Source organism: Cataglyphis hispanica, chromosome 3 (genome assembly GCF_021464435.1).
Source record: "Cataglyphis hispanica isolate Lineage 1 chromosome 3, ULB_Chis1_1.0, whole genome shotgun sequence".
NCBI classification, from domain to species: domain Eukaryota; kingdom Metazoa; phylum Arthropoda; class Insecta; order Hymenoptera; family Formicidae; genus Cataglyphis; species Cataglyphis hispanica.
In genome coordinates, this window is record NC_065956.1 from 5,348,524 (window position 1) to 5,375,637 (window position 27,114).

General features: G+C 40.1%; 1 protein-coding gene and 1 long non-coding RNA gene across 4 annotated transcripts in view; one reads left to right on the forward strand and one right to left on the reverse strand.

Moving 5' to 3' along the window:
- The window catches only part of LOC126848447 (synaptogenesis protein syg-2-like), a 266,232-nt gene that overhangs the window by 20,598 nt on the left and 218,520 nt on the right, over positions 1 to 27,114 (forward strand). For 2 of the 3 annotated variants that reach the window (XM_050589369.1, XM_050589370.1), the window contains exon 3: positions 18,647 to 18,685. The exons of the other annotated variant lie outside the window; for it this stretch is intronic. In XM_050589369.1, coding sequence (XP_050445326.1) covers positions 18,647 to 18,685 — 39 coding nt within the window. The remainder of the gene's footprint in view (positions 1 to 18,646; positions 18,686 to 27,114) is intronic. 3 annotated transcript variants of the gene reach the window in all.
- Positions 24,512 to 27,114, reverse strand: part of LOC126848476 (uncharacterized) — a 105,125-nt gene continuing 102,522 nt past the window's right edge. Inside the window, exon 3 of the long non-coding RNA XR_007687261.1 lies at positions 24,512 to 26,745. This is a non-coding gene — a long non-coding RNA (uncharacterized LOC126848476). The remainder of the gene's footprint in view (positions 26,746 to 27,114) is intronic.

Here is a 27,114-nt window from a genome sequence, read left to right on the forward strand (position 1 = left end):
ACATTCAACAACATCTGTTAATTAACGTTTGAATGTGATAATGCGGCTCCTGGTGTTTGCTTCATAAACGATATCTACGGAATAAGCTCCATTAATTTGCCATTTAAGCTGCTCATCGTTTTAAATGATGTTTATTATGTAATGTTTATTAACATCAGCGTAACTGACACTTTTTTTGTCTTTGAAAGCGACAGCATATTTCGAAAACGTGTAATTATAAAAAAAATATATATAATATTTGTCTTGCTGCTTTTTTCGTACTAAGTAAACATTGCAATAATTTTTTAATTTGCATTTTTTAAATTCTTTCTAAAAATATATGTTTTTAATTAGCAAGATGATATTATTTCATTATCAGTTTTATCGTTTACAGATTTATGAGAGAAAAGTGCAGGATAAAATTTCCAAAAATTTTTTAAACTTTTATAATACTTTTAATAATTTTACCCTTTATATCCCATAATAATTTTTTAATCTTTTCGCAAAGAGATCTTTCCCATTGTCAGGCTTTGAATATTATACATTGGCAGACTTAATTTTATATTATCATTGTAGAGCGTTAATTACGAGATTCTCTTTCTATTTCTTCATTCGTTCGCGCTCGTAATGAATTATAGGGGAGGAGGACAAGGAAGAGCGTTCTATTATACAACATGACATATTCTTTCAAGAAAGAAAGAACCAATAGAGATACTTTATCAACAAGATGACAAGCACCGGGCGCGCGGCGCATATCTCGGTGCGTTTCATAAATATTGTTATTGGCGGGCAGAAATCCGTGTGTGTCACACGCAGTAGTCATACGTTTTCCCCTCTTGCAGCAGCCACTCCCCCGCAGCGGGAGAGAAAATTCTTCTCTTTCTCTTTCACCCTCGTTCGACTGTTCTCCAAACGTCGTCGTGCGCCACCACCAGTGTCGCGTCCACCCTCTCCTTTATATCGCGCGCGTCCCATTTTCTTTTCTCTTATTTCCACTCTTTCCCTCTCTCTCCGATCCGTTGTCCCGCTTTTTCGCGGCGTCCCTTTTCTCTCTTTTCACCATGATATTTCCCTCCCCCTCTCTCCTTCACGGGCACTGCACATTCTCTTTTTCGCGCCGTGAAAATCGTTTGTCCCTACGGCGGACGCGCGAGCCATTCGTCGAGAGCGATCGAACGAAAAAGAAGGCGTAAACGGTATTTTTCGCGGCACGGACAACGGCGTCAGCGGTAAATTCTGGAGGACCGAATCGTGGCGAGAACTTTGCCAAGTACCGCGGTAACGCCTCCTCGGGCTTCTCTCTCGATAGCGGTCGAACGGATCATAGGATAAACCACATACAGTTATTGAGTGCGGCCACCGATATCTCGTTCTGGTTAAATTCGAACACTTATTCCGCAATTATTCCGCAAGTTTTTTTTTATTTTTCTGCCAATTTTTGGCTAATTTTTTAAATCGATTTTTTCTTAACGATAGTTTACCCAAATTCCAAATCTTTCATATAGTTTCTCAATCTTCAATATTAATTCTACAATGTATCTATATAATTGCAGAAATCTTATTGTCAGTGCAATGTGTATCAAATGTTTTATATCTCTCTATTATAAAGTCGATTTATTTTAACAGAGATGTATAATTAATTCTATATATTATTAATTTATTATACGTTTATCAGAGCTTATTCTCTTCATGTAGGATGCAAATAACATGGAGATCAAAGAATTTATTCCGCGCGATAAATGATATATGCCCCGTTTAATCTAACAATATTACGATCTGATGTAACAGGTAAACTTTATTTTACCAAATTAATATTGCCTTGATATATCTCAAATCATTGATAAAAAGGGTATCGGAAAATTAATCAATCTTCGTGAAAGTTATAAACTTTTTCCGCTACAACTTCTTTTAATAAGATTCTTTCAATAAGCTGGTTTTTATGAGTAGCTTGATTGGACGAAAAGATAGATGATATAATTTTTTAAATTCGACAGAGTTAATCATTTTTGCGACATGTTTGAATTATATATTAAACGGAGAAATATATAACTTTTAATTCACATATTTAAATTACTAAATACAAAAATTATTAAATACAAAAATTATATATACAATTCTTTATGTAATATATTTTACATTATGTATCTTTTATTTTTATAATATTATGTTTTATGGGAAAGTCGTGTGACACTTGAAAGAAGTATTATGTAATATTTTATACGTGTGTAAAAAAAGTTTCCTTTATATTTCGTGAAAGTTTTCCGTTTTGCACATGCTTATCTATACAAGAGATTCGTTCTTTTCCTCTACTTTCTTGGAAACGATATAAATTTCTTTCACTTCCTGTATATGATGGCCCTGTCATCCGACCGATACCGCGGATATGGCGTGTCATACGCGGAGACGCGCGCAAATAAACGAGCGTGCGTACGAAGATGCGCGTACGCGTATCGATACATACTCAAACCATATATTTTATTCAGTATATATTATATATATATATATATATATACACACACAGATATATATATATATACACATGTACATATGTATAGATACATATGCACGGATGCGTAAACATGGACCGCGAGTGAAAGCTTTCGATGCGATGTTTGTCGTCAAAGACGAGCTTTTTTCAACGAGAAGGCGACTCGCGTGTACGTGACGCGACAAAAGCTTCTGGATTTCCGAGCTTCGGCGTAGCTCGCGTTTGGGGAAATATCACGGGAAATGTCGCGAAACGCAGCAACGTTGCCAGCCGTCACTGCAGTGTTATTCGTTTCCCTCGAATCGTCGAATAATTCCGCGGGATTTTTCAGTTCATTAACGAGAGCTGCGTGAATTCATCTCGTTTAAATAGACGTAAATGCTGTTTGTGAAAGACAGGCATTAAGTGCATATATACGATAAACTGTTTACCTTCGAACGAGAGTATATAAGAGAAACGAGAATCAACTGTTGTGGATCACGTGCATATGACCTTCGAGGTTCTCTCAAGTTTTGGTTAAAGTCAGATACGTACACACACACACACACATACACCCACACGATGTTTTATAAATTTATATATCAAAATGACGAGCGCGTGCGAGCGGCTCTTTGCTCGCGTAAATATTTGCCGAGTATATCTCGAGCGAGGGATGAAAATAAATTGCGCGTGACGTGCGCTCTGAGATGGATTTTTCCTTTGATCATTTTAGGCTGCCGCGTAATTGACGTTGTCACTCGCCGGCGTCTCGTCTCGCTGACATTTCTTATTCATTTGGGCTCCGCGAGTTTAATGTCTCCAGACCGAGTGGTTCGTCTGTCAATAAACAAGGCATTATTTAGGCGGTTGGCTGAGCGAAGAACTGAGTCCACAGCGACACTCATCGGTCGTGAAAAAGCAGACGTTTAAGCATTTGTTAAGCAATATCCCGACTACTATATCATCGTATTGCATCCGGAGAGTGCATTCTCTATAGCGACCGGATTTAGTTACAGTCGAAAGTCGGAGTAAATATTCCACGAATCTGCGACTCGTCGCGCTGCTCGTCGGCGAATCCTGTATGTTCGCAACAATCGGTTAATCGTCGTTTCAAATGACCGTTTGTTCTTGAGTGGAACATTTATTTCCGCTCTCGTACGTTTCTTGCCGTTTGCCAAACGTATTAAGATTCGGCGACAAAAACGCGACGCGATCATCCATCGTGTATGATTAATACGAGTTCTCGATTAATTTCTCTCTAATAACGCGTTCGCTCCTCTCTCGAATTTATGAGAATGATTTATCCTTTTCAACAGAAATGATTTTAATTATTTCGTCTATCTAAATTGTCCATCTAGTCATCTAAAAAAAATACAAAATCATCATGTAAGATTTAGAGATTTTTATTTTTATAAATAAAATGCTCTCTCTTTTCTTTTCATAAAAAAATTAAATATACATTTAATTCGCGCAAGTAACGAATTTTTTTAACAGAACGCATACCAGCAGTATCGAGTGGATATTGAAGTGAATGGTAAATCAATGATCATTACTGATGGCTGCCCTTTAATCCATTTATAGCGAGAAGTACCAAAACCACCCACATACACACATACGGTCCTTCAAAGTACTCGACAGAACGGCTGCATGAAAATCTGGGTTAACGCCGAAAGAAGCGATATCAAATGTCCCTTTTCCATCGCGTGTACGCTTAAACGGGTCAACGAGAATATAATCTATGATTGGCAACGCGAAGGGTGCGACTGATCGGTCGGCGCGAAAATTGGCGCGATCGCAAAGCGCATATGTTCGCCGTATACGCCTCACTTATCTCTACAGAAAAAATCGATTTTACGATATTTTCGCGCTTACGTTCAAAGGGGAGAAATTTCCGGAAATTGGCTGTACAAAGTCCATAGATTCGTTACCGTAATTCCGTTTTATTCACGCGAGTGCAATGCACTCTCTCTCTCTCTCTCTCTCTTTTTTCGTTTAAAATTTTTTTTTCCGCGCTCGTGACGAGATATTTGACGGGTCGGTCGACCAACCCCCGAGTTCTTGGGGTGGCTTACCGCGACGTACATATCGATCGAGCCAGGATTCGAGAGGTTTGCGTGTCATGGGTCAGGTGAGTCGGCGGAGCCTTCGGCAGGAAGGTGAAGGAGGGAAGGGGTTGCTTTCGTTCCAGTTCTCGTATATACCTTAAATAACGACACCTTCCGGTTTCACCGATACTTGTTTTTCCCTCTCCCACCTTGTCTTAACGTGCCTTAGCCTTCTCGTACACATACCGGTGTTTACGTAAAAATATCAGAGTCCATATATGATTGGATAGGGGAGAACATCGAGAATCATTTCTCGACCGCAAGTACGGATCGTTTCGCGCAAACGTAGTGGATAAGACTTGCCGGACGGCTCTCATTTTTTTCTCTTTCCCTCTCACGATAAAAAGTCTGTGAGAGAGAGAGAGAGAGAGAGAGAGAGAGAGAGAAATAACAGCGCGCAATCACGAAAGAGCCGATACTAAAGTCAGACGTTATTAAACCAGCTGTGATTGGATAGCGCTTGTGAGCTCGGAATTTTGCCGAGCTGATATCGCGACCGCGATATTCTTGATCCGGCGTGTTCGACGGGATCTCTCACGTGCGATTCAGTTTTGATTTATTAATTTCTTATCACTGACTTCGCGTGTCCGCCGTGTCGTTGTTGCACGATACGATGCGCCGTATGTATCTGACGTGGCATCGACGAGCGCCCGATAAACATATATATATATATATATATATATATATATATATATATATATATTCGGGAGGGAAACGGACCTATGTATATGTACGCTGTATATATGCACGGGATAGCGCAACCTATTTATACAAATTTACAGCCGTGAGAGGGGGAGGCGGGGCTGCTCATCCACTGGGCGATCTGTCGAACCGCGATCGAGGTTTCCTATCCGTCCATCGACAAATTATAACCGTTTCCGATATGCCCGCAGGATTCTCGCACACGGTCATGTAATTAAGCCATTTCTGTATTACATAGAACGAGCGCGAACCGATCGCAGTCCCCTCTTCACCTTTTCGTCGCTCGCGCGCGGGTACAAATTATACGCCGTGGCACCTGAATAAATAACAGGGCCGGCAGCGTCGGACGCCATCGAACACCCCGTTTTACTCAATATTTAATCGTCCATTGTGTTCGACGTTCCCTTACATCTGTGTTTCTCGCTTTTTTTTTTTTCGGAGGCGCGCTCGTTGGACCGGACCGGAATAATGGTCGTCGATGTAATGATCGCGTTTGTCGCGAGCGATATTTCCACGAAGAAGCTCGACGTTCTCGAATTGCTTTTATACGAGGATTTAAAAAGCGAGACTCTTTGTTCGTGCGATTCGTGAAGTATTTTATTATAACCGTGAAACAGTTTCTCAATTAATTGAGCGGGATATATTATATATGGACACACGTTATTAATAACTTTGCCTTGCCATATAAAAACATCGTAGAAGATTATTAAAGAGGATACATATCTTTGCTTTCTGTTTCTTTCTTTCTTTTTTTTTTTTTTTGCGTAATTGTTTCTTATTTAAAATATTTTGCACCGCTTCTCTCAGAGTTTTGCTGTTACGAGCTGAAAACTTTTCACATTAAGGACGAAATGATCTCTATAATAGTGTTTCCGTCTCGCCACCTTATCTTCTCTTCATTAAATGTTATCTATGTTTTTCCATGGAGACTCATTAATCCTATAACAAGACGCAGCTGATGACGCGATTAGTTTGGCTACGATACTTGAATAAGGGATGGCCGGGATGCTACGTCGCGGTGTTATTTCGCGCGCGGCCTTAATGCGTTTTTAAGAGTTTTTTTTTTTTACATCACACGTATCTCGTTCTCACTTTTGCGACGACGTTTAGCACTTAATTTTTTTTTTTATCGCGACACACTCACGAATACATCGTGACGAAAGCTGGCACCGAGCGAAGAGCTTTCTGAAACGATAAAGCTTTTGGGACAAGTATCCATTATGCAGTCGCTTCAGGGACTCGGATTTGTCGATAATATCGCACCTCTAACTTTTGCCACCTGCGGAGGGAACTTTTATTAAATTTACATACCCGCTGTGTGTTTCCGGCGTTTATTTAAATTGGCATTCTGATCGTGCATAGTATAGGAGCATTAATACTGCATCGCGGATGGAGGAAGAAAAAAAGCAATAGCAGCTTCAATCAGTCTTTTTGCATATTATGTGGCGGAAATGAGATAAAATTAAAAGAATTATGAAATATCGTTGACTCGAAACTCATAATTACAGAAGAATTTATTTTAAACAATTTTTGGATAATGAAACGGAGTGGAAATTTTTAGAAATTAACTTGCTTTCGCCAAATATATCGCAATTTCAAGCTAATTTACGTGGACTTAATTATCGCGCGCAAAATGGCACTGATATAATTTTGCGACATATTTATCTCATTTTTTTAGAAACCATAGAGAGATTAGTTTATAATAATCATACGTGAAATAAGGCGATATGAAAAATGCGTAATCGTGTTGGCGGTGAATCTGGAAGGAAGCACGACGAGTTATTCGCGTTATCGCGGAGACCGACAGAAGTTTCTCTCAGAAATGGGCTCGGCGACGGCGGCGGCGGCGGCGGCGGCGATTAAATTAAATACAATCCCGCGAAAATGTGCGCGCATAAATCGGCGATACAGAACGTCGGCGGCGACGTGACTGGACTCGAGCGCGCGATGAATTTTCACGATTTATCCTCCCTCTCCTCCTCCTCCTCCTCTCGCTTCTCCTCCTTCTCGTGGAAGTAACTGCTTAATCGCGTTAGGTAGACCAGAGACAAGAGGGCGAGATTCTCATCGTGAGAAACGCGATCGGCCTTTAATTACGATTCCCTTCCGCTGGTATCTGGTGATAAAGACGCGCCGCGGTTTTCGGATGCGAGAATGTTGGATTAGGTGTTAGTTTCGTGCCGCGCGATTACGCGCGTGTTTCCGTTTCTTGCCTCGAGTACGAGACATATATACAGCGGCGCAGCAACACGATCTGGCCTTTGAATCGGAATATTGTTCCACCTCAAGGATATCGCATTCGGGAGGATTAATACGTCACTTACTGCGAATTTCGAGCTCTTCTCGATGAAGAGATAATGAAGATCTACTCTCCGTGCATCGACGATGTGGATAAAGTTAATCGTGTTAAAAAATTTATCTCCACGACACACTTCAATTTGCAGTCTAAATAATGTCATGTCAATATTGCAACTATAAACTGCAACTTTTCAAGAGAAATTTGTTTGAACAATATATTTTTCCCTCTAAGAATTTTCTTCCACAAGTATTTCGTAGTGGAAATAAAATATTATAAACAAATAAAATTATAAAATATTAAATTTTCAATTTTATCGCTTATTTGGAATTGGAAAATCTTTATAATTGAAAATGCCCAAAGATGGATACAATATTCTTCATTAATGTCGTCATATATTCGTCACGTATTATAAGAATAATTGATATGACAATCAGCGCGTAAAATTAACATTACCTTTGTACGTACAACGTAATTGAGAAAATGTAATCATAGGACAGTTACCATGGGGAAACGTTTCAAAAAGAATATTAATTCGAATGAAGAAAATTAATTTTTCGCTGATGATAGAACGAGGCGAGCATTCCGCGGAGAATCACCAATGCGCTTTCAGAACGTTGTTTTCCGTAAGAAAAAAAAAAAAAGAAGAAAGCCACGAGCACGCTCTCGGATACACTTCCTTTCGAGGACCACTCAACGACCGATCGAAAAGGCGTCCCTCTAGATTTCACGGCCTCTTTGCTACTTCCTGCACCCTTACTTGCTAGAGGTATGCCTTCCTTACTCGTCTTACACACTGATGACCTTCCTCTCACCCAGAGTTTTCCTTCCATTTTCCTCTCTTTGTCCTTATTCCACTCAACCTTTTATCTAGCGCTCCACTTTTGGTTTACCACGATTAGGCGTATCGTGTGCCTGAGAAGAATTATACATTATAATGATTTTCATCGGGATGCGCCCATCTTCCATGAACGTTCGCGGTTCCGTGCGCTTGTTACTTTGATTTTTTTAAAGCCATGTTCTTATTATCTGGCAATCTGACCGAGCAATTTCGGTATCTCGTTGAGACGGTTAATAGCGCAGTTTCTCGCGCCTAATTTCAATTTTCATCCAATCCGCTCAATAATAATAGATGTGCTGTTAAAGCCAGAGCAATTATTTATCGACAAGGTTGAAAACGCCGGTTAGCTTAACGGACGGGCCGATTAGAAAGGGCGGCTTGCCTCGTCTAAGACAGTCGTGAAGAAACCGCAGGCTTCGTATACACGTTCGTCGATCCATCGCGGATCGATCCACTCTCGAACGATTAAGGTGGAAACAATTTGCAGGTGCCCAAAACCTCGGATATCTCCTTCTCCCTAGTTTGCCAAGAGTTTCGAGCTCGATCTCTCAATGCCGCGCCTCCACCCGTTATTTATATCCGTAAATTGATAATTAGATTCCGTCCGCACCTCATTCCTTTCCCCGTTGTCCAGAAAATTGATTCCCCGGGCTGGGCGCGCATGTTTTTTTTTTTTCTCTTGAAACCTTGTCTCGTCGCTGGGGCAAAGTTCCTGATTGGCGAATCCTGGCACTCGCGGATCAATGGCGATTTAATTAAAGATTATAGCTTCGACGAAAATTAAGATTAATCGTGTCCCCCCCTCCCTTATCCGCGAGTAGGAGGGAAGAAAACGTGAGTGAGGGAGGAAGACGAGAATATTTCGCTCGGTCAACAGCCTTAATTATACGAAGAGCGACCGACGTCGACGTCGTTGTCGACGTCGTCTCGTTGAGGTCCACCATGTCAGGTGGAAACGAGGTCGAGGACAAGAGTATACCGCGCAGTGCGGTTGATCGCTCGAGTATTAAAGTTGCTTGAAAAAATGAGCGAATATGCTTCTCGAGGAGGGTTGAAAACGGTATACCAAGGTATCTCCTCGTAATCGAGAATGTCATTGCAAGTAATCGAATATCCTGCGCAGTTAAATTATTCTCGTGCAAGTGCGTGACTTTTCACAGGATTTTGTCGTGAAGCGGGCGAATATTAAAATATGAAACACAAAAAATAGTATTATATTCTGTAATTCTTTTGGACAATTCTTTTTGTTATCTGAAAAAGGATGAAAAATGGGCTGGAATTTTTTCTGATTTTTCTGTCTGGCTCTTTTGTTATCGTTTGACTTTGTTCACTTAACGTATTGTATTATACGCGTTATTATACAGTCTGATAAAATGGGCCGAATATATTACACAATATTCTACGTAATTAATTGCCTGTTCACGGATAACTGGATTTCGATAGCACCGACATGTAACACCGATGGTCGCCGTTTCTGAAATCTGTGTTGCACTAATTTTGAATATTTGATCGTTAGTTGGATAGCCGTGTTTGTGCAAAAATTGTGGATAATGTTTGTTTTGAAATATTTATTCCAAATATATTCCAAATATATTATAAATATGTATATATATTATTATAACACATTTCGCGTTTTCTTTCTCTCTCTCCCTTTTTCTGCGTAAAATATTTAATAATCGGCACTGAAAAGACGTTTATTTCAAAATATGTTCTTTATATTTTTCGTCTCTTAAATTAATTTAAATTCAATAAAATTAAATTAAAAAATTAGAATTAATTATTTAATTTTGTTTGAAAAGTAATCAATAAAATTATCGTTAAATTATTGTCAATCAACGAAAATAAGAGGATGAAATATTTTTTTGCGTGCGACAGCGCAAAACGATCGTAAATTTTACAACAGTTATTTCAGTTACGGGAGAGTGTATTCGCAACCTTTATAGTGTCGCGGGGTGGGATCTCCTCAGCTCCTCCTCGCACGGATCTGCTTTTATTTCCCCGCCAGTCGCTCAGGGCGATAAACAACTGATTTCCCGCGGAGAATCGCACTTGTCGCTATTAAAGGGACAGTGACAATCGCCGTGTCTAATGACATTTGCTCAGCCAACAGTCAGCGAACATTTGCCCACATCGCTTTACAACACACACGTAGAATACGATTCTACGGTTTTGTTTGCGGAGGGTAACGCGCGCGGACAAACTTTTCGGGACAAAAATAATACGTTGTTTTTATAGTCAATATTATTTTTCATTGTCTCTGTATTTATTACGCGCGTTGCCAAAATAGTTCGCTGAGACAGTTATCGAGATATTTGTCGCATTTATCGCTGTCGTAAGTTTTATTCGGAGATTATTTTTATGCGTGCTTCTCGTCATATATATATATATATATATATGTAAAGTTCCTTTCGTAGAGATATTACGAGAATTTAATGTTACGCGTGGTTTATGTAGAAGATCTAATATTCCTGGATTGAGAGTATATTTTAACAGCTACGGCGATAAAATGGCACACGCAACACACGCGGTAAGAAAATGATTCCTCGCAGGAAGCTAGATAGCTATAAAAGCCGCGTAAATCAAATCATAAAAAATTTACGATAAATTATTATTAACCTCAGATTTATAGCCTACATTAGCCGGCTTGTTTTGTAAGCGTTTAAATCTGATGAAGTTTGCGAAAAAAAAAAAAAAAAGAATTTTTATGTCGCTTTAATTAAATCGCGTGTGCTATTTCGGTGCTTGGTAAAACGCGTGTGTTTATCTATTTAAGACGAAACTATGCAGAAACTACAAATAAACAAAAAATACACATAGTCGAAACAATGGCCGTTTTTGTGAGACAAACAAGCTTTTGTGAGAATTAATAGTTTGCTCGTATACGGATGTGATAAAAATACAAACAAATAGAACGGTATATTTTTTGCAATTCGAATGTCATGTTGACCTCGATCTTTATTTTGAATTTATTTCGTGTCATGAATTTGATGATTTAATTTCTAAACACTGTCTACATTATACCTGATTAAGCGTTAAATATCCGACCGAAATACCGCAACACACAATCTTTGGCAGTTTGTCGAAGAAGTAAAAAAAAAAAATTTACTCTTCAAGTTCTCAAACTTTTGGAGGAGTAGTCTTGAAGACTGCGAAGTCTGGAGGAAAGATTCGTTCGGTCCTCTTCTTCGCAAGCGGGGTGAGTTGATCGATCGGACGTCGAGGCTCGTATAACTCTACCGATGATAATCGATATTTATGAAATTTGTCAATTTATAATCAGCGCAATAATTTCAACGATGGTAATTTGTACTAACGTGTTCGTTAGTACGGGAGAACAGCGATTTCGGATAATCGCGAGAGTGAAACACGCTCGTTTTTCGCTCGCAATATCGTATTACAAATGAAACGAGGCTCGTTATAAATGTCAAATGATATTCGAAGTCATTCGTTGAATAAAGAGTCCCAATTACAGACGTATTTATGCAGATGCGGTTGACGAATTTCATGATACTATTTCACCCGTCATACACTGCACGCCCAAAATTATATTTTATAATACACATTGTACTGAATATATAACATGTATGTACATATAAAGTTAAGCGGAAGCACGCGATAACGGCAAGCTCTGATAAAATACAACGAATTAATTATTAACAAAACAAACACTTTTCGTACTTTATTACGGACGCGTGGAATAATTATTGCCTTGTTTCGTGCAATGATTCTTTTTTTTTCTTTCTTTTTTTTACATTTCTGATTAAAAAAGACACAAACTTGGTTTCGAGATACCTTGTTCTTCTGCTAAGAATCACGGGAGATCTGTTCGTGCCGTTTCCGGTTTCCTCAGCGTTTCATCCGCATGCACCACTATATATCGTTGTACTCCACTTAAATCGAAAAACTTTGGCCACTCGCGGCAAAGCGCGAGCGAAGTAGGCAGACTGAGTCGAAATAAAATGATAGTCGTGCGGAAGATGCCGGGTCGCGGGATTAGAAACCGCGCTGAGTTGAAGTGGATGAGCGAGGTAAGGGAAGTAAGATAGAGAGAAAGAAGGAAGTAGATTTCGGAGGTCTCTCGAAAATGAAAGGCACAAAGTTCACCCGCTTGCGTTCCACGATATATACACACGTGACTAACGTGTAAGCCCAAATGTTTGAGAGAGAATTCAGGGAACTACTTCATTGATTAGTCAAATTAACGATACACATGGTCGCTGATTATTGCTATAATTTGGAACGCGGATCGATTGTCACTGGCCATTCGATGTTTCTCTTTTGAAGAAGCGGAACCTATGAATTATCGCTCGCGATGCCAGTTTTGCATAGTCGAGTTAATTGCCAAGACATTGCGTGACATTGCATCATTGCCAAGGGCGCGGCTGACGTGATGCAGATTCATATTTCTGTTTTTGCTCGGTCGGCCCCCTCCATTTTTCACGCAACTTATCTTCTCGCGTATGAAAAACGTGCATTTTTATATACTCGCCTCAAACTCTCGTAGTGTGTATGTTAATAATCGACAAATTTTGCGCGCCTGTTCTCTCAAGAGGTTAACTAATTAATAGAATAATTAGCATCCCGGCCTGATGAAATTTTGCCTTTATCGGCGCTCGTAATTTTGGCGAGCGAACTAATGAAATTTCTCTTAATATATCGCGCGCATAATCATTGATTTCTATTGCGGGACAAATCTGCGGGAGCTATTGATACAACGGCAAAGTGAAAGGTAATTAATTAAGTCGTGTTTGCAGAACCGTTCGCTGATTGATTGCGTGGAATTGGTTTACACAATTATTTTGCGGCAAGAAATTTAATGCGCAATCGGGTTCAATTGCTATGTCACCGTGTACATTTTCTCCTTGATAAATTAGATATCTTTCCGTTTCGCATAAATCGAGTGTGTGCGACAAATTTTTAAGAAATATTTGTCGAATAAAATACGAGTTTACATGGTTGTCGCTTGAGATAGATATATAGAATAAAATGAACCAACAGCGAAATCTTCATTTTCGTTAAGCGCCGTCTTGACTTTTATGTGTATAGCGAGACCCTCTCACGCCTCGGTGATGCGGCTAATAATGGCGTATACATGGCGAATAGCAAGTAACGCATGAGAAAAGTGACGCGAGAGAAGTGAGTTCGCCGCGACTCTATCATTGATCAAAGTTGCGCCCAAGTGCGAGTCGGGGCAAAAGGTTGGAAATTATCGAACTTGCCAAGCAAGAGGGCCCAGACACGGCATCGCTTGCGGTATCGACACCTTCGTCGATCCCCCGCCCTGCGAGGAGCGAAACAGTTTGGCGAATGTAACGCGATCGAATTATGGAATTACGTTGGCGTTTTTTAATCGGATCACGCTGGATGTCTGCTTCGAGGATGTCTGTCCCCTGGGTGAGAGAGACTCGACGCGAAAACAATCACCTACGACGCCGACAATGTGCGTAGAGCAGATGCGAGACACTCTCGAGGCCGAGACGCGCAGCGTTCGACGTTTCACAGCTACTACTAGCCGTGCGACGCTTCCTTACGACCGGTAGAGAGCACACGTACTTTCATAAATACGTTTGCATGCAGTGTCAGATGATGCGACTTGCACGTGTGTATATCGATGTTTCTTCGCGAAGAGATGACTCTTTGGGAGGGACGATTTATTTTTGGGCATCTGCATCACGTGATTGTTTCTCACTGTAATTTTGCATGTGTTGTTGTTGTTGTTGTTATTGTCGTTGTATTCTTTCTCAAAGAAATGGAATGATTGCCTGCGTTTCGTTTACCCGAAGCATGATATCGTTAGATGTATTTGTGGAACGTGAAATTACGAGATACATCATTTTGATCAATTTTATTCGGGGCGATATGTATGTATTTTGATTTTCTTGCGTTTTCTACATTATTATTTAATTTAATACCTCTTTCGATTTTTCATAGTAATTGATAGCCATCTAATTGTATCATAGCCATTAATATATAGCGCGTACAAGCTGTTTTTCTTATTTCATATCCAGATCAATATTTATTTCGCGGACGATTTTACACTTTGTCGCATTGCGCTTTGTACATTCGGCTTGTACACGATTTTTGTTTGCTCAAAAATAAAATTGCGAACAGGAGAGCAAAATGTAATGGCGTAAAGCGACAAACTGCGAAGTAGCTTCGTGGTATATAGGGCGTAGTTGTATAAAGCGCAGTCGTGTAGACTCTTTTCGCACGAAGCAATTTTCAGTGATGCTACGTCTGTCTGCGGAAAATTGTTTGAAAGTAGAAGGCTATATAAATGAGAGAACTTTCAGACGGTGAGCCGTCTCAAGTGCACAGCGATGCAATCTGAAACTGATTCGTGCAAAAAAGGCGCTTATTAGACGTCGCATTCAATGTCTGATCGTGTATACCGATATTGTTTCACTGAATTTAAGTGGTCAAAGATATATTAGTGCCGGCATGTGTCTGCCGTAAAAAAAGAATGATATTTTTTTACGTTTACATGTATCTCGGTTTATCGATTTAATTTCACCATCTTTTGATTTCTTGGCGAAACCTTATTGAAAGGCTGCCAAGCGGACGAGCGATGATTATGATCACATAGATAATTAAAGTTTTACGATAATTATTGCATATTTTTTCCGTTTGTTTAATTTTTGATAGACTAGTATTTGCGAACGAATAGCTGTTACACAAATAACTTGCCTGGACGTTCTGTCATCACGCAATTAACACTCAACATGGAATTTTTAATAATATAATTTATAGAAAGTTACGTTTGTCGCAGACCCGACAGCTTTGGCATGTCTGAATGTATTAACGCAAGCATTTCAACATTTCGAGTTTACTTTCTTTTTCTACTTATTTATTATCACTTACAAAGTTACACAGGTAATCACAGGCTGATTGTTAGGTACGTTTCTTCAATTAAGCTTCTAATATAAGGAATAATTCTTTCCCCGCAATGCGATTTTTATATGCGTTCGGTTCTTAACTTTGGAGCGCGACGAAGGAAGAGAGAGAGAGAGAGTGAGATCACAGTCAAAATGTGTCTATTGTGTACATCCCGTCTTACCTTCGCCACCAAGCATCTCCACTCGGTTAACATGGAATTGGTTTTTTTTCTCGTTTGTCCGCCAACTCGTCGCGCGCCTTTTTCGCTTCTCGTCCTTTTTCCTACTTTTGTGAGAATCAACTTCTCTCTCTCTCTCTCTCTCTCTCTCTCTTCTTCCTTATCCCGTATCTCTCTCTCTTTTTCTTTCTCTCTGCCTCTGGCACGAACTAGTCGAGGCAATAAGACGAGAGTACGAGAGTACGCCACCTGTTTCCAAGTGTTATGAGACTTTCGGTCACGCCTGTGTCTCTTCACGTACACTTGCTAACTACATATGTAACACACAGCGCGGACACGGGAACGCCGCACATTTAGAATCTCCCGCAACCTTCGCTGCAACCTCCGTTAACACCAACTTCCGCCCATCTACCCCATCGTCACCGCACTTTACTCCCGTAGTAGAATTCCCGAGATTATGTTGTGTGTGCGCGCCAGAACCTCCCTTGTGACCGGAACTTTCCACTTTCCACGTAATCACTGCCAACTGTGTCCGGCAAGATTCTTGATTAACTTTTGTTGGCGATCGTCACGCGTCGATCGGTAATCAGATTCGTTTTCCGTTTCTTGTTTTTTTTTTCTGTTTACATCAATATCTCTAATGTCTTGCCTTATTTTTATTTCGAAAAATATATTCGTCATAATTAGAAATTCGACATGTGTAATGAAAACGTTTGTGTGTGTGTGTGTGTGTGTGCGCGGGCGCGCGTGTATGTACACTGTGTCTTTAAACGCAGGTAAGACTTCCGAGTTTAAGATGTTCGCGCACGCACAGCTGTTCTCGTAACATTCAGTGAAGTCCGTGTACTACCGGGGGAGCGTAAGAAGTATCGATCGTCGCGCAGTTGTAACCAGCTGTGCGCACGTATTTATCGCCGACGTCTAAAATCTTGAGCCTGATTTATTCTCCGCGAGATATATACGCGTTTCCCTTGGGAGATCGCACTTAGCAATTTTTTCCTATTTATCATGCCGTATAACCAGTTTGCAGCGAGATCATTTTCGACGACAACGTTGCGTTAAGCTTTTTAGCAACAGCCACTTTTCTTATCGCGAGTGACTCGATCTCGGTAATTTCCTTTTGAAGACACGCGCGTAATCTGTCCTTAACGTACTTTTTCACAGCTTTACAAACCATGTGTCATACCGTGTACGAACGTTTATCCCGACTTTTGTCTGATATTTTATTTCTATTTATGTCTGCCTCACCTCGTGTCACACGCTATCAAGAAACAATTTCGAGATAATCGCTGAGCTCGCCGAGAATTCTCCTTCATCTCTCTCCTCGTAACGGACGTTCAATTTTTCGACGAGAAGGCTTCCATCCGCGCGCTTTGCCGTTATCTCGGTATACCACTTACACAATGGGGCATTTATCCATCGACTTTCGCCCGCGTATATAAGTTACCGCCATCGTAGCGATAGTAATACGCTTCTCTCTGTATGAACTATCGTAATGCCGAGTGGAACAAAGCAGCAGCGAACGGACGGAGAAACTTAATCTTCCGGCGAACGCGTTCCGCAATGTAATGAATGCGAATAATACAGAAACGGTAAAAGGTACTCTCCCCCGTTATCGGAGTCTCTTATCGCGGCTGCCTGTAAATTAGAAACTTGTTGTATTACCGGCGCGTTAGTGGATCGCATGAGGGAGGAAAAAAAAACAAAAGTAATAACGAGATTCATTTTCGCGAAATATGATAAATGCGCAAATCATCGATATTGAGAGGAAGAGATATATCTCTCTTTCGACGTAGCGATATTCATCTTTGATAGAAAGCGAGTAATGATCGCTTTACGCGCATCGGTAGGAAAAAGAAAGGTTCCGGATGTACGTTCGGAAATAAAAGACACGATTTATTATGCAATATTTTGCGTTCGCATACGAGCCGGTTTTATATAACCGTATGTAAACGCCGGCGTGTAGAGAGTAGTATATCACGCGTTTACTACATTTTTTTTTTTTTTTTACGCGCGAAAGAGTAATTAGAACGGCGCGCGATGCCTTTGCATGCCAAACCGAGAGGAGGAGATTATCGATTCAACATCCGCAAGGCTATATAGATAGAAACAAACACACAGATCCCGTTGCATTCTCGATACGTACTCGGAGAATTAATATCCTAAAATAATTATCCGCGTCTTCATTTCGCGCTTTCGTTTCTAAGAACGCGTTAAATGCGACCTGCGTGTGTTTCCTATTTCACATCAATTCGTGAGATATTTATTCCGTATATCTTTTGCGCGTTGAAAATTGAAAATTATAGGATTGAAATATTTTCTGTAACGGATTTATCGTCGCGTATCGACGGTGGATGATGTAATGGCACGCTTTAGTCCTCCGCGTATAATTCATCTTTTTTTTTTCCCCGCGGCACTTTTGTCGCGTCTGATTAAAGACTCGTGGAGAGCGTTGGATTTTGAGAGAGCTGGTTTTAAACGCGATCGGTTTGCGGTCGGCTATTCGTCAGTCGATAGCGCGCTTTCGATAGCGGCTAATCGCGGACGAAAAGCGGGTGCAAACTTTATTTCGCGCTCGATGGCCACCACAATGCAACACCTCGTCTCCCATCCTTCACCTCCCACGCAATCCCGATCCCCATATCCCCACTGACAACGGCCGTGAAAAAAAAAAGAGGTATAAAGCAGACTGCGTATCTCTGCAGGGGTGTCAAACGGGAATATTTTTGTTTTCGGATCCCCGATCGGAGTTTCGGAAAAACATTTGCAATTATTAGCAAATACGCGCATATCGATCGCGTGACAGCGCCTCGAATCGAGCGCCTAAGCGCTCTAAAGCCGACTACTCTCGTACACTCGTGAATTTTACAGATTTGTTTATTATCGTTTTTATTTTTACGAATATATATATATATATGAGAGATACCGCAGAATCTTTATGATACGACGAATAAAGAAAGAAAAATACGAGAAATATCGACACCGATTTATAGTCAACAAGCGACTCGACGTGAAAGAAGGGATATCGACGATCAAATCGCATCGACGCGTTTGACACCCCGAGATAGTCGATTCTCATCACCCTTCTCGCCCTCATGTGATATCTACTGTAACATACGTCTGTCACTCATTAAAAGTTCAGTAGTTGTTTCTTTTTGTTTCTTCTATGATTTCTTATGATTTATATATGTTTTTGTTACAGGGGTCCCGCGAACATTTTCGGCTAGGCCTTACCGAGGAGGTTGGTTCGTTTGTTTGGTTTGCAATTAGGATTAGTCAGTAGATTTTTTTCTCTAAAAGCCCTAGTCCTTCTCCTTTTTCTTTCTTCTTCTCTCACGCGTATAGAGATTTCGCTTTTACATACATATAATATATACTCGTCTATCTTTCCCCTGTATTCTTATTACTTCTATCTATCTATATCTATCTATCTATCTATCTCTCTCTCTCTCTATATATATATATATATACATATACATATCTATCTATCTATATATATCTCTCTATCTTTCACTATCTCTACCTTTTCCTTTATTCTCTTGATGCCTCGATCGTCGCTCGATTAACCATGCTAACACCAATCACCACCTTTGATCGTTACTAATCGTAGCATATATATCTATACATACGTACATGCAGACTCGATCCTTGCATATGTGTACTTAGACTCACACGTATCAAGTTGTATGTATACGCATATATATGGATATGTGTATATCCGATTGACATATATATATCGATTGATTTTTCGTATCAAACAGTGTGTGTGACGCCATCACCACTCCGACTCGATTGACACCGATTGACTTGTCTTCTCTTTTTTCTTCTTTTTTTTTTCTTTTTTTTTTTTCTTTTTTTTTCCTTTTTGATCGAAGATTCGTATATCTCTAGCTTTAGTTGATCGATGTTTAGATATGTGATGAATTACGTCCTTATCTGTGCGTGCCTTGTCAATGCGCGCGTCTTCCCTCCCCTTCTCCCCATTTGTGTATGTACGTGTTCGTGTCGTTGCGTAGGGATGACCCGTAAATCCCATCTGTTTGATCGTTCCATTTACTGATACTCGATATTTAGCTGTAATGATGAACATTAGATAGCCGATTGGATATTTAGTTTCAATGTTTCTCGAGAACGAGACTGCACAATACCAAAGAGACAATACACTTGTCCGTATGCTGCTTTGAAACTCCATTGAACGAACCATTTACTATCTCTACCCTCTGTATCTCTGGATTGAGGTACTACTACTCGAGAGACGCGACTATAACGAGCTCGCCGCCTAAACATTTTTATCATAATGCATGAGAACTAATATTTTATTCATCAGGTGTCGAATGAACTATGGTGAAGCTCGATGAAGAGGGACGGCCGTCTTCCACGCTGTCTGCGGTAAGATACGCGATCATGATAATAGAAAATTTTCAATTTTGTACATTTTTGCGCCTCGTTAACGAATGATAAAAGCGTGACGACTCTCTTGCGATTATAATGCTTTCTTTACAAAAGCATTTATATTTACGATCGTGTGCATCAGTAGCAATGACATAGTGTTATCAGTCGAGAACGTAATAAAAACCTCATATTTGTGGGCACTATTTTTTGTAACATTGAAACATATTTCTTATTTTGTATTACATGTTACATGTTTTTGACATGCAAGTTTACATTTTTGCACTCGAAGATTGCACTAGAATACAATTTTTCCAAATTAATCGTAATTTGCCCTCGCGATGATGATCTTAATGGGCCAATCACACGACTAGGACGATGCTTGTCGATCGCATGAAGTGATTAAATGGATTAATGATCCAGACACACTAAGCCGCAATCTTGAAGTCGTCTCCGAGGCTACCGGTAAAAAGTAGCGAGAACAAAAAGGAAAAAAAAAACGGTGATTTTCTTTTTTTACCAGATTGATGTCTCGAGCATCGAATCTTGTCGTCTCGGAAGTCGGGGACGATCTCTCGTGTCGATGGTGTCGTTGACGAAAACGTTCAACGACGACGTGTACTCGACATCCCGTTACAACAATGGCGTTTTCGCGATGCAGCCAGAATTTCATCGCGCGTGAGAGACGCGAAATATTTTATCTCTGTTTGAAAAAAGATTCAAATTGTGGCGTTGCAATCTTTCTTTTTGCCTCGGGCGAAACGTACGAGATATCATCTGAAATTTTACCTCGATGGGTTTTCACGTCAATTCAACAGATACGTTACTCGTTAATCGGACTGTTATTTCAGTCAATAAAACATTGGAATCTGTTATGCGAGAAGACGGCATGTGTGCAGCATCAAGTAATTGAGTCTACCTGAATTGAGAATGAATTTGCATTCGAATCCCTGGAATTTACTTTCTAATTTGTACAATAAATTTTTTATTTATATTACATACACGGACACATACATACGCACAAAATATGATTCGATAGAAATTGTAATGAAATTTTTCTAGCCCGTCAGTAATTTCATTAGCCGCCGTGTTATCTGAACAAATGTTTCATCGTCGCGAGAATTTTTTTCGACAGTGATTTAAAATTTCGTGCAATAACCGCGTGAAGGGAAAGACGGGGCGGGGAGGGATAGGGGTAGGGGAGGGGGAGGAAGAAGGAAGGGGAATCCGTTTCTCGCTCCCGGTAATAACGTCGCGATTCAAAGTGCTGAGATAATTTCGCGCTGGTGCAAAGGTCAGAATAATAGTCTGTCGCTGCATATTAAACGTCATTAAATTACGGGTGGTCGCCTTGGATTACCCCTCCGCTTACGCTTATAAGCCGCTACGGTTTTACGAGCTAAGACGTACAATAAGACCGCACAATGATGGCAGGGCGGAGATAGGGACCGAAAGGAAGGATATGGCAGACGAATCGAGGAGGCGGAGGATTATTCCCGGTACTTAAAATACGCTCTGCCTCGCGCGATATCCTCTAGCGATACTCCGACCACGAAATCACGGATATGAATAGCGCGGATTTAGGTTTTTCTCCGCGAATGTAGCGCGCGTAGAGACTTTCCATCGGTGTCGCGACGATGGCGACGGACCTCTGTAATTAAGCGAGCACGTAATTGTCGCGCGCCATCGCTATACGAGTGCATTTCGGAATTAGACAGGAAATTGGCAGTAATTAATACGATCATACGTGAAATTAGATGTATAGCTGGTGGATAATTATATTTTATTGTACCGCGCAATATAATTACATTATCATAATTTGCGCAACTGCGCGTTCGTACTTTTCAGTTGATTTTAGTAAATTATCTATGTTCGCTTTTCTATTAACTTATTTATTAATTGAATTCGTATGATGTAATTGAAACGCAAATTATAATTAGATTCTTTCGTAATAGTAGGATTATGATATAGTTTTACATTCATGATTTCATAATATTATGCTATATTATAGGAATATATTACTATTTTATAATATCTTTAACAATGTACTTTTGTGACTAGTTATCACTATATAATTAATTTAATAATAAGTTGTAAGTCTTACATTTTTATCAAAGAATAGCAAATCTATTTGAAATTATCAAAATATTTATAAGCTATCTAAACGTCAAAATTATTAAAGTTCTTCTTAAAATAGGTGCGTATGTATATACATAAAATTATTAAAACATATGATGTTAAAATATTTCTTTTTTTATAAAATTTAACCTATTTTTAAAAATTAATGAATTGCAAAGCAAATTACTCAGATAGATCATTATTAATGTAAGTAAAATTTTTGAAGTGTTTCGTTTTCCGCAGAGAAATTTGCACGAGTGTCATTAATTTATTAATATCAAATATAATATATAAATATCATTGATGAACAGAGGGGAAGATAATTAAATCGTCTTTATCTCGGCGAGTCGACTAAAAAAAAAAAAAAACACAGAACAGCGTCTCTCTCTATGAGAAGTAAAAATAAATTTATCGGTGAAACGAATGTTTCTCTTACCAAAATAAGCGTCACGGATAAAGTTGAACGACAGAGGAAAGAGAGAAAACGAAAAGTTCATATAGAATTATTCATCCTCGACGGGGAGAGACACCTGCGTCCGAATGTTCGCCTCGGTTTTGTTTCAAATATCGGAGGGTGGCTGTCGGTTCCCGTCGTACGGACCTGACATCTCCGCCCGAAACTCCGCGCTACTCTTGCTCGCGTACGTCGCGCAGTGTAACTTCCTCGATGAAAACTGCATTAGCGGAGCTAGGAGACGAGGGGAGGCGGCGCACACAGCCTCGGACAGGTGCAGCGGCACGCATCGAGCGCACACGCGATCGCGACACGTGTTGTATGCGCGCGACGTTAAGGACGAAGGCGGAACATCGGCAGACAACACACGACGTTCTCTCTCTCTCTCTCTCTCTCTCTCTGTGTGCATTGTTTCGGCGGGCGAAATTCAACCCCCGTCGGAGCGAAATTCCTGTCAACTCCGTTCGTTGCCGCGTGCCGAGTTGAATAATCTCTCGGCCGTGTATTATCTTCGTGTACGAAGTCCGTGAGCGATAAGCGAGCCTAATTTAAGGACGCGTAACGTATGCGTTTGAGCACGCGAGGATATTAAATTGGCGCACCGGTACTGCTCTCCGGTGACTTTATAGGAATGCCTGTGAGAATACATATTTTTTTTTCTAATGAAGTGAACGTTGTGAAATGCATAACGTCATGTAACATATGTGCCACAATAGACATTTGTAATGCAGCGCGACATGAAATTTTCAAGTAATATTACGTTCGTGCAAAATTTCGTTACCGCCGTCAACATGTAGTATGCACATTGGATAATATAGGAGAGAAGTGATGCTTTATTGTATTAAATTAATTTTTAAGTGTGAAACGACATATTCATAGCTTAAAAATAAAATAAAAATACAGTCGAGAAATATTATACGATCAGGATATAATAAGAAGCGTGAAATTAAATAAATTGTTTTTATTGAAAAGTTCAAATAAAGGAAATTCATGTCATTCTTAATGGAAATTGAATTTACTCTATAAAGCATTATTTTCAGACAGAATGGTGCTGCATTGAAATTTATATAAGATTAATTTAGGAAACGTGTCGCGAGAGTGTGTTATTTTGGTTAAGCTGGTTTACCGATAATCGACGAATTGATAGCAAGATAAGGCAAAAAACGATACCACGATGTCGTAACTTTGCTCTTTACCCGGACTAATACGTGGTTCTAAAAAAATATCGGAAGCAAGTAAGAACTATTTATAACGATTAAAGAGTCATTTAGAGTCGTTTTCGATTACTCGAATGTACAAATTATTCTTCAATTTTCTTCTAAGAAGATAAGCGATAGGAAAATAATGGCGATTTATTTTAATCAAATTTTAAGACACTATTAATATTTTTGTATTTATATAAAAAAAGGATAACGATAAAGAATACTAGATAGCTTACGCAGGCCAACCGCGTCCCGATAACTGAATACAATAATACTTTCTGCTATTGGAAGAAAATGTGGGTTGACGGGATACATCTTGTCTTGTTATAGGCATTATTTCCTTATAAGCGATCTGAAACTTCCGCCGATATGGCAAAAGTTTCCTCGGTGGTACGCTCCCCCTTTTTCTTTGCGCGTCGAGCGACCGCGTTACGCGACGATGATGATATCCGGGGTTATGGGGGGACGCGAATGGGAACGCCAAATGGTACGAGGAGCACACTACGTGGAAACGGTTCGCAAAGCGTGCCATCGACAAATCATTCGAAGGGAAGCGCGCCGCTCTGCCGCTCTTCCTACCGTTTCTATTCTCCGCTCGCTGCCTACCCTACGGACGATTTGATTTATATATCGGTGCTGATTACAATTGATTTTAGTCTCGGGCGCAGGTGAACCCGGCCAACGGACGTCGCGTCGTTTCATTGTCGCGCGCGTCTCGTTCTCCTTCCTCTTTCCGTCTCATACGATGTATTACCTAGTCAGCTCTCCACACGTAACATACTGGATAAACGGGGCGAGTCGGTGGTTATTGAGATCTCGAAAGTCCGAAAAATTTGTGAATATCGTTTTTCGAAATTTTGATATGTTCAATTTACAAAATTGTAGTCATGTATATTTTATTTATCGTGAAAAAAAAGCATCGATTATATGCCACAATAGATTACATGATAATTTTGACTTTTTTGCATTATTATTAGTTATTAATATTTTGTGTATGTATATAATTGGCATAAAATAGACTCAATGGAAAAATAGAAGCTATTAAGAAACGATCTCTATGATTTATTTAAAATCGTGATAGGATTGCTATATCATTCGAGGAATATTTCAGTAGATATAGCCGCGCAATGTCAGACTCGAAATTGTCAACTCGTATAAACGTGCCTTCTCCTCGTTTGATCGTATTCGCGCTCGCAAACATACGGAATCGTTCGCCCAGTCGGTCGTTTCCGCGTTCAACGGGCGAGTACGTGATTTCATTTGCGATACCAACTCACGAAATCGTTCTACATCCGCTGGAAATATGGGGCCTCACGTACGTCCGTCGTCGTCATCGTCGTCCGGCGGGCGCGCTCCATAAAGCACGCCGGTCCGGATCACTGGGCGTTTAGCGATCGGGAGCGAATCGGCGCGAAAAGCGGCTTCCCGAATTTATGAGAACGCCTTCGGGATTCATGTTCGGCATCGAAAGTAGACGTTCGGCCCGATCGTTCTCTTATCGAGCGACATGATTTCCCCGAGAGTCGATGTTTTGCCGTTTTGCGACGATTGTAAAGAGCTCGAGGCTTTTAATTTTATATAAAATCAAATATGCATATTTGTCTGATGAACGTTGTCATAAAGAATTAGACTTTGTAAGTATTATAGGGAAAAAGAACCGGGAATCCTTTTTAATTCGCTGTTTATAGGAGTGTCGAGCGTGTGTCCGAGAACGTTTGATTCGCGCAACGATATGTAAATAGCTTTTATTGCTCGATATCGTTTGCCCGATACAAAATACCGTATTTCCGTCGCTCGGTCGATTGCAAACGCAACGGCAAATTCATTTGATCGTCGTGACTCGCCATCTGAGAAGCATTCAAAGCGAATAAATTAATACTCGCTCAGTCGCGAGAGCGGTCGCCCGATTTTCGTCGGGTGCAATTTACCTCTGTCAGTACGTTCGCGGAACGCTTTATTGAAGCTTTATACACTTAACTTTTAATTTTACTCTGTTCTCTCTCTCTCTCTCTCTTTTTGTCTGAACAGCCGTCCAATGCAGCTCGTGCGCGCGCGCTGCAGTATTTGACGGAGCAACATTCTTCATAAACATTGTAGTCGCTATTATTTCAATAAAGTAAAAATTTTATTGCTTTTTATTTTATTAATCTCGGTCTTCGCGACCGACATTGAAACCGACAAAGACTTCAATGGATGAACGGAACATCGTACTCGAAGAAGGTTAATTTGCATTCCATTACATTGTTTGTAAAATTCCCTGAAACGAATAAATTTATCAAACTTATTGCGCGTATCGACGACGAGACGCACAATAGACACGCAAGATGAAAAGCGTTATCGCTCGATTTTCGTTTGACCACATATCCGGCGCGATTCTTCTTTGTCGTTCTCTTTTCCTTTCACCCTTTTTCTTTCTCTCTCTCTCTCTCTTTCTCTCGTCTTCCGCCGACATGGCAGGTACCCCCGATAAGTGTTTTTCTTCGGGCCGAATGATTGGCGGGTGAATACGCGCGGTGAGAATTTCCATCACAATGCCGCTCAAGATACACTGCCCGAAGGTGTGTGCAAAATAAGAGGACGACGAACTTGCAGCCCTACGAGCAAAGATATCCGTCCGGTTACTCTCGGTAAGACACCGGAGAGTACGGAGAGATGAGAGGAGAGAAAGAGAGAGAGACAGACAGAAAGGCGAAACCGGATTCTCGATAGTTGCGTTCGATGGTAGTTCGAGTCTCAAGTAACGCGTCTCACCCCTTCACCGAGATGCTCTCAGTGGTGGACGACGATGTTCCTATCCACTTATCTACCTATCTACTCACGGGGATGGGTTCGACAGAGGCCGATCGTGTCGGCTCTCGGCTTGGTCCGAGAACCCTCAAATGACCGGCTATTGTGCCTCGCTAAAGGGCGAAAAGGACCGACCCACCGACTATCCGTCCGTCCGTCTATCTGTCTACACCCTCAACCGCTCGGATCGGTCTTCCCCATCTACGGCGCGGCATTTCGTGGTCGACCCTTGATTTTCAAGTCGCCGGAATCCTGCGCGTGCCGTATGTCAGATCATCCTCTTCCTCTTCCGCTGCTTCCTCAGCGGCGGATTTAAAGGCATAATTGATTTTCAGCCTCACTCTCTCCATCCTAGAAATAATATTAATAAAAATTTAAAATTATAATAATATTTTGAAAAATATCTTATTTTTTAAAAACATTGACATTTTATATTATAATCTCATAAAATTGAAATTTAATTTGTATTACATTTATAATATATTTTTATTTTTTTTTAATATATGGAAAAATAAAATTTTTGATATCTCTTTCATAACAATATCGATGTGGAATAATTTTCCAACATCCAGAAGTATATATTTAACTTTTTGTTCACTTTAATGAATAATTTTTTTATTAAATACTATTTCTTTTTAATTTTGCTGCATTTTTAATCATTTTTGTATTCACGAGAATATTTTTGATATTCAATTGAAATTTTTATTCGCTTTCTTACGA